This window comes from Hypomesus transpacificus, unplaced genomic scaffold (genome assembly GCF_021917145.1).
Source record: "Hypomesus transpacificus isolate Combined female unplaced genomic scaffold, fHypTra1 scaffold_229, whole genome shotgun sequence".
NCBI classification, from domain to species: Eukaryota; Metazoa; Chordata; class Actinopteri; order Osmeriformes; family Osmeridae; genus Hypomesus; species Hypomesus transpacificus.
The window spans coordinates 1-8,837 of NW_025813764.1; the positions used below are offsets into that span (position 1 = coordinate 1).

Sequence of the window (8,837 nt, forward strand, 5' to 3'; positions counted from 1 at the left end):
GGGGAGGTTCAGATGTCCCCGTCCCAGCAGAGCCTCCTCACACTTCCTCTCCCCTGGTGTGCAGAAGCCGTACGTGTGTAAGATCCCCGGCTGCACCAAGCGCTACACGGACCCCAGCTCCCTGAGGAAGCACGTGAAGACTGTTCACGGGCCCGAGGCCCACATCACCAAGAAGCACCGCGGAGACACAGGGCCCCGCGCCCCCGGCACAGCACTGAACCCTGGGGGCCCAGGCTGTGAACTGCTGCTGGAGAAGGAGGAGAGTCGCAGGGAGGACTGCAAACTGCTGGCCCCGGAGAGTGCTCTGGTGAGGGGGGGGTGTGTCCTGGTGAGGGGGGGGGGGAGTGAGGAGGTGTGTGTGTCCTGGTGAGGGGGGGGGAGTGAGGGGGTGTGTGTGTCCTGGTGAGGGGGGGGAGTGAGGGGGGTGTGTGTGTCCTGGTGAGGGGGGGGGGGGGCGGGAGGAGGTGTGTGTGTCCTGGTGAGGGGGGTGTGTGTGTCCTAGTGAGGGGGAGGGAGTGAGGGGGTGTGTGTGTGGATGAGAATGGGCTTCTGTAGTCAAACCATCTATCCATGATTTTTCTCATCTATCTCTCTTTTCTCTCCCTCCTCTCCCCCTCTCCCTCCTCTCTACCCCTCTCCCTCCTCTCTACCTCTCCATCCCAACACCCCTCTCTCTCCCTTCCCTCGCCCCCTCCCTCTCTCCCTCTCCCACTCCCTCTCCCCCTTCTCCCCCCCTCTCCCTCTCTCCCCCTCTCCCCCCCCCCCCTCCCTCTCTCCCTCTCCCACTCCCTCTCCCCCCTCTCCCCCCCTCTCCCTCTCTCCCCCACCCCGCTCTCAGAAGTCCCAGCCCAGCCCCGGGGGCCAGTCGTCCTGCAGTAGCGAACGCTCACCACTAGGAAGCGCCAACAACAATGACAGCGGGGTGGAGATGAACCTGAACGCAGCAGGCAGCCTGGAGGACCTGACGGGGCTGGAAGAGGGGGCTGGGGGGGGCCGGGGGCTCTGGGGGGGCCGGGGGCAGCGAGGCCGGGGGGGGCATGGCTCTGAAGAGGCTGGAGAACCTAAAGATCGACAAGCTCAAGCACGTGCGAAGACCCACCCCACCTGGCCGTTGCCCTGGCAACAACAAGCTGCCCACACTCACTGGTACGAGGCCCGGGGATTGAACGATACTTATGGGATGGATCGAAAGGATGAAAGAAGAATGAAAGAAATAGAAATATACTTTCTGACAGACGGACAGATGTAGACAGGCAAAGGGAGAGATATGGGGAGAGAGTGAGAGAGATGTGTTGCAGAGATGTGCATTTTCATTCTATTTATGAATCCAAAGTATCTGCTTTAGTATTGACCACTCTGTGATATGCATCCCTGACTAATCTCATCCTCTCTTCTCCAGGCCCAGGTGACATGATGTCCATGTGTGCCCCCTCCCCCCTCCTATCAAACCGCCGCGTCATGGAGCTATCCAATCCCGAGCTGGGGGGCGGAGCCGGCGGCATGTCCTGTCCAACCAGTGACCGGAGGGGGAGTGGCACCAGCAGCCTAAGCTCCGCCTACACAGTGAGCAGGAGGTCATCCATGGTGTCTCCTTACCTGTCCAGCCGGCGATCCAGCGACGTCTCCCAGATGGGCGGGGCAGGGGGGAGCCACCTGCTGGGGCCCGACCAGGGGGGGGCGGACCCCCTCTCCCCAGAGACCCACCGCAGAGGGGGCCCCTGCCATGGGGGCAGCGGGTTGCCAGGTTTGCCCAGCCTCACCCCCGCCCAACAGTACAGTTTGAAAGCAAAGTATGCAGCAGCTACGGGAGGGCCGCCTCCGACCCCCCTGCCCAGCATGGAGGCCCCGGGGCCCCCACGGAGGAGGGGGGGCTTCCTGGGGGAGTACCAGAGCCAGCCCCTGCCCCCCTTTCTCCCGCATGGTGGCCCTCGCAGACACAGCGGCAACACTGAGTACGGAACGGGGGTTATCTACCCCCACCTGGCGCCCGGCAACGCCACCCGGCGAGCCAGTGACCCCGTGCGATCCGCCGGCGACCCCCAGAACCTTCCAAGGGTGCAACGCTTCAACAGCCTCAACAACGTGTCGATGATGGGGCGAAGGAACGCCCTGCAGCACTGCGGCTCCGACGCCAACCTCTCCCGCCATCTTTACTCCCCGCCCAGCATCACTGAGAATGTCATGATGGAGGCCATGGCTATGGAGCCCCAAGTCCCCATGGAAGCCAGGGACCACAGTATGATGCAGCCCCCGGGAGAGAGGCCCTTCCTGGGATACCAGCAGCAGCAGCACCTGGGCGCCCCTCTGACCTCCCAGCTCTCCCCCGGCCACGAAGCTCTGGGCTGCCCTGACCAGGGATACCAGAACCAGGGTGGGGGCTTGCTCTACCAGGGGCAGCGTGGAGGGAGCGTTGGGGGGCAGATGGGGGCACAGGTGGGTCCTATCCACCCCGAGAGCATCTCCAGCACCCTGCTTCAACAGGCAGAGTACGGCATGAGCAACTGCCAACTGAGCCCCTCCGGACCTCATTACCCCAGCCTGGGGCAGGGCGGGGGGGCTGGGGGGGCCAGCCTGGGGCCTTGGGGGGAGCCCAGCCCTGTCCCGAACCCTGCCCATGCCATGCAGTACCAGGACCAGGGGATGCAGACCCAGGTTTCCTTCAGCCAGCAAGGTGTCTATCCCAGCCCTGACGGAAGCCACAAGCTCACCATCAAACCAGAACAGCAGTTCCACCCCTCACTGGGAGGGGGTGACACCTGCCAGAACCCCAAGCTCCACCAGAACCACCCCCAGGCCCCCCAGCTATACCCCAACCCCAGCTGTGACTTCCAGGGCCAGATGGAGCCCCAGGGGCAGCCGCAGGGCTCCTTCCCCAGCACGGGAGGCTTGAGCCTGGGCTTGGCCGAGGGCCGGAGGTCCCAGACCCCCATGATGCAGGTGAAGGAGATGATGGTGAGGAACTACGTCCAGTCCCAGCAGGCTCTGATGTGGGAGCAGCAGCAGGAACAGAGGGGGGTCCCAGGGGGCCCAGGGGGGGGCAAAGCTCCCCTGACCGACTCAAGCATGGACATGGGTAACCAGCAGGCCATGATGCAGCACAGCCCTCAGAACCAGAACCTCTACCCTGGCCAGGTCTACCCAGCCTACACCAACCAGAACCTGATGAGCCCCACAGCCCAGGGGAGAGGACCTGTCTCTGTGGCCCAGAAGGAGCAGCAGCTGCTGGGCATGTCCGGGTCCTGCTACACCCCCGACATGGTGGTCCCCAGGCCTCCGCAGGGCCGCAAGCCCTTGAGCCGTCAGAACAGCCTTCCCCAGCAGGGGGCGCCCTACCTGGGCAGCTCCCCACACCTCAGCCCCGTCCACTCCACCTCCAGTCCCCGCCGAGCCGTACGACTGCCCCCGGTCCAGCAGAACCACCTGGAGATGTTCCCCCCCTCCAACAATAACAACAACAGCCTGTACTACTCCAGCCAACAGATGGCGCACCAGAACCCCCAAACCGGACCCTGCCTGAACCAGCAGAACCACAAGTCAGCCACTCTCGCCAACCCCGAGTCGGGCCCCTTCTCTAATGCTCTGGAGAACCTGGACCTGGACAACGCCCAGATCGACTTCACTTCCATCATCGACGACCCTGACCCCTCCTCCTTCAGCCCGGTCCCGCCCCTCCTGCAGCAAGGCTCCGCCTCCCAGGGGTCGTCCAGACTGACCACGCCCCAGACCTCCCTCAACATGGCGGTGGGGGACATGACTTCCATGCTGACCTCACTAGCCGGGGAGAATAAGTACCTCAACACCCTGTCGTAGACGCAGTCGAGAGATTGTACTTTCACAGTACACACAGCAAACAACTGGACCTGAACTGTCACAGCCGTGTGGGACCCAAACACCAAACACGTTGCCACAGAAACATACTCAAACACACACTCTTATACGTCCAGGGCCTGAACACAGTAGTTTACTCATGGAGACATACAGTATTAATCTCTATGGTCTTAGAGAGGCTGACTTGTCTCTCTCTCACACACACACACAGAACCTAGCCAGGAGGTATGTTATGGACACGCCCACAAACCAGCCTTCCTTTTTTCTAACCAAGGGGCCTGGCTCCTGTGCCCATTACAGACAGACAGACTGGCTGGATGACAGAGAGGGTTCTCCTGTCATCCAGCCTGGAGCTCATCCCTGGGCTCTGCCCTGCCTGGCCTGGGAGGCAGAGAAGCCCTGCCATGCCCGGGTGAAGACAGACACACAGAAGCCACTTGTAAATAAAGAATTTCTTTTAAATCTTCTATATATATACAGAAATATGAAAAGATTGTGAGAGTAGAGTTCTGGGGACCTCCGGAGTGTTCTGGAATTGTTCTGGGAGAGTTCCGGAGTGTTCTGGGAGTGTTCCGGAGTGTTCTGGGATTGTTCTGGGATTGTTCTGGGATTGTTCTCGGAGAGTCCTGGAACAGGAGCTGAGAAAATAAGTATCTGAACCACGACGACTGCTACAGCCACAAACCATCCACACTCATCCAGCAGTGAACTAGGTACCAGCAGTGAACTAGGTACCAGTTATGGACATGCAAAGCAAGTACAGCTGTGTTCCAGCTACCAGCAGTGGACTTGCACACTAAATACCAGCAGTGGACAAAGGTACTGGCTGTGGACTAGGTACCAGCTGTGTTCTAGGTACTAGTTGTGGACTAGGTACAGTATTAGACTAGGACGTACTAGGACTAGATATCTCATGGAGGTACCAGGTCTAGGCAGGTCTGGGTACTAGCTAGGAGGGATGAGTATAGCTCAGTGGTTAGAGCATTCAACTGCATATCAAGAGGTTACAGTTTCAAATCCCTCCCTTTACATCAAATTGGATAAAAGGTTCTGCTAAATGGATACATTATTATCATCTGTAAAGTAGGTCCCTAGGGGACATAGCAGGAGTAGCATAGCTGGGGTGGAGTGGGGTTGGGTGGGGTGGGGTGGGGTGGCCAGGCCATGAAACGTCAATGTGAGGTGTTGGGGTACAACAGGATGGTGTTGGAGTACAATAGTCGCCTGTCAGTATTTGATGATGATGATGATGATGATGATGATGATGATGAAGAAGATAGCCTGGGTCTGTTTCAACCATGACGAGTCATCATAGCTGGACACTTGCAGGTCCGACCATCTGAAATAAAACTCTATAGTATCATGGTTTACCCTGTCATATCACGGCCCTGTGGATAGAAACAGTCATCCTATTATTAGAACCAGTCATCTTATGCACCCTTTAGTTTTAGAACCAGTCATCAAATCAAATCAAATCAAATCAAATTTATTTGTATAGCCCTTTTTACACGCAAGCATGTCACAGAGGGCTTCACATGCGCCCATAGAACTGCCCCTCAACCAACCTAAACCCTCAAGGAAGACAAGGAAAAACTCCCAGAAAAACTCCCACCGGGAGAAAAAATGGAAGAAACCTTGGGAGGAGCAATTCAGAGAGGGATCCCCTCCTCCAGAGACGGTTGGTAAGAGAGAGGAGCAGAACACAAGCTAAACATAGTCATACAGTGTCAATGGGTTTTGAAACACCAAAATCCATTGTTCGGCTTTATAGACGTTGGATGGGACCGGGAAACTCGCTGTTGGCCGTCATGGAGACTGGATTCCGGGTGACGACCTGGTTCAGCGTTGGCAGACCGACGACCAAGCAGGTCCTGACAGCTCAAACCCCCCACACCACAGGGAATGTGTGGGGGGGGGGACAGAGAGGAGAGCAGGGATTAGAGAATGCCAGGAGCAGCTAACAGTTACAGTCAAAATAGAATGAGATCCCCACCGGTCAAGTGTGGACTAGTGCAGCAATTTAACAGAGCAAAAAGGGTATTTGATGCAGCCCCACACACCAAAACAACGACAGCCCCCCTCAGTTGGAACATGAAATCTGTTCCAGGGGAAAGAACTCTAAAGTAGGTTATACTTATACGAATAAGGATGAAAACAGCCAGTCCCCCGTTGTCTCCAACTAGTAATAAAAACTATAACAGTAACAATATACAGCAACGGAACTATAATAATAATAATACTAACAATATACAGTAACAGGTTTACTTTATTTGTAACATCTAGCTGGGCAATGTGAACATAAGCTATAATTAAAATTTAAAAGTTACATGTGATACACACATAGGCAAGCACACATCCCAGGTTTACATAGAAAGTACACACATACTTCCCTTTAACAATCATAGAATTGACTAAACAAGAACGTTTTTCATCCCATGGCCCAGTGTCCATAGGCCAGCACTGGAATAAAAATGAGAAAAAAAAACAGTCATCCAGTTGCAGGCTGCTGCAGCCTCTCCTCTACAGCCCTCAGACGGCTCCTCAGCAAGCCGATGACATCACAGCTCTGTTCAGCCTGTTTTAGAAACAGCCTGTGTACCAAAGACTAGAACCAAGACTGAGGAAGAAAAAAAGGTGCATGTGTGTCATGCAAGTGACAGTTACGAAGAGCTGGACATGGTTTATAGTGCTGTTATGCAGAATGTACCGAATGTTTGTTTTTGTATAAAAGTTCATTTGTTTTTGTTGTTTTGTTTGTTTTTTTACGATGAATTTGTTGGATGTTTCCTGCGTGTTTTCATATTTGTCATCATTCAATCAGACTTTTTGCTGGCAAAAGAATATCACGTTTTTTAGTTACAAAATTAGCTATATTTGTAGCGTTTACTATATACACAAATGCCGTGTGTTATATTTTGTGTAAAAATTTTCTACATTTTTCTACAAATGTACTATATTTTACCAGTTCATAAATAAACATGCTCAGCTTGAAATAAAGACGAAATGTGCGTGGAGGTTTTTCCCCCCAATGTTTTTGATTTGAGGTCAAACTGGGCCGACTGGTGGAACAGCTCTGCACTGCCACTAGAGGACATCACAGCCTAACTAAACCAGTTAGAGGAACCCAAGTCTGGAAATGGTCTCTACTGGTCTCTACTGTTTCTACTGTTTCTACTATCTCCAGTCTCTACTGGTCTCTACTGTCTCCAGAGGTGGGTGACAGTGCAGATGTCAGGAGAGCGCATCCCCTCCACCTCAGCAGAAAGCACCCTCCACCCTCCCTCCTCCACCCTCCCTCCTCCACCCTCCCTCCTCCCTCCTCCCTCCTCCACCCTCCCTCCTCCGTCCTGTAGGAAACGTGGAAACGACGGTTTCCTCGTGCTGAGAAGTGGACAGCTTCGTGACTTCTTCTTCTATGGTCTTGCCGTTCAAGTGAAAGCTTTTTTTTTCTTTCCCTTTGTCACGGAGCTTGGCGTGTAATTAACTCCTGATTAATATGCTGCTACAGACCACCCCTCCCCATGTGACCCAGTTTGAACCCAGGACCACAGACAAGGACTAAACCACCGTAGGGGGTGCTTCCCCCACCCCCTACACGTGTGTGTGCATGAGTGTCAGTGTGTGTTAGTGACAGTGTTGCGTTTGGTCAAAAGGAATAGTTTCTGTTTAGGGTATTATATGAGTGGGACAATAGCCACCCCCCCCCTCCTCCTCCTCCTCAGACCTCTGTAGATTCTTAACTCCTCCACCCCTCCTCCACCCCTCCTCCACCCCCTCCTTCACCCCTCCATCTCCTACCCTCCTCTTTCTCTCTCCTGCTTTCTCTCTACAACTCTCTCTCATGGTCTCTAACATTTTACCCTATATTGGCAGCTTCAAATATAACGCAAACAAGCTCAACCAAAATAAGTTACATTATCAGAGGGGCCTAGAACAGTCGGTGGATGAGGGTTGAGTTGATGACACCTTCCCGACATTAACTCTTATTGGAGGGACATCAGAGACGCGCTAGACACAGAGTAAGGCACATATGAGTCAAAGATAATAATTTATAGTGTGAATCCCGATTTACCGACGCAATCTTCGGTTCATAGAATGACGGGTATATTCTTTATTTTACCTGTACAGAGCTCGTGCTGATCGAGGCTGTTACGCCTGACACTTGATTTTGCAGATGAGAAAACAAATTAATACAATGAAATAGTTGTTGGTAGATCGTCGTCACCAGTTGACCTTTTGGTATAGGTTATAATGATCGTGATATTTATACGGAACAGTATTCGCGGCTTTTCAGTCACAGGAAATACTGGATGCCTCGCCTCGATGAGACAAGGGTTACAGAGAGGCCCTCGTGAAAAGTGGGGGGTTCGGGGAGTTAGAATGCCAAGGTGGGGGTCCTCAATGACGTGTTAAAGTTCTTGGGATGTGTTTTTCAGTTGCAAAACAGATTACGACCCAGGTTCCAACACAAAAGACTGACAATGCGCCGCTTCCTACAGCCATCTAGTAAAGGCCGCGGCGCGGGGGGCTCGCTCCGGGGAACCCCAGCACAGGTGCGAGGTGTATAACGGATAATCCGTTGTGGGGATACCTGTATAGCCCACTCTTCGGGGTAAAATATTTCCATGAATGTTTATTTGTAAGACGTTAAGTCATGCCTGCATTTGAAGTTTTTGTGATGTGAAATGAGGTCTTAATCTGAATCAGCTATCACAGTGGAATGATCTGATGTTCTGCTGCTAGTCCGCAGAACATCTTCAACACACTGAGCGAGATGAAAGTTACCCCAAACTATTTTTTTTGGGGGGGGGGCGGTTGAAAATAACTTTATAAATTAATTACAGAGCCAGTAACCTTTGAATGTTTGAGTGTCATTATTGATTTAACCGTCTTTAGACTGTCAGACGAGAGACGACCTATGTTGATGACATCATCATTTCTGCTTGCGCTTATCGACCTGATGCATGAGCTCGCGCTAGTCCCCAGCTGTGAACGAGAACCATGTTTCA

The 8,837-nt window shown here is 53.6% G+C and overlaps 1 protein-coding gene across 1 annotated transcript; it reads left to right on the top strand.

Moving 5' to 3' along the window:
- Positions 1-13: 13 nt before the first annotated feature.
- gli1 (GLI family zinc finger 1) lies at positions 14-4,956 on the top strand (the record flags this gene model as incomplete). Its single annotated transcript, XM_047014236.1, is given in 4 exon segments — positions 14-307; positions 839-981; positions 983-1,146; positions 1,400-4,956. Coding segments are annotated over 4 exon segments (3,012 nt in total), but the record flags the coding sequence as incomplete, so codon positions are not given.
- Between the last annotated feature and the right edge of the window lie 3,881 nt (positions 4,957-8,837).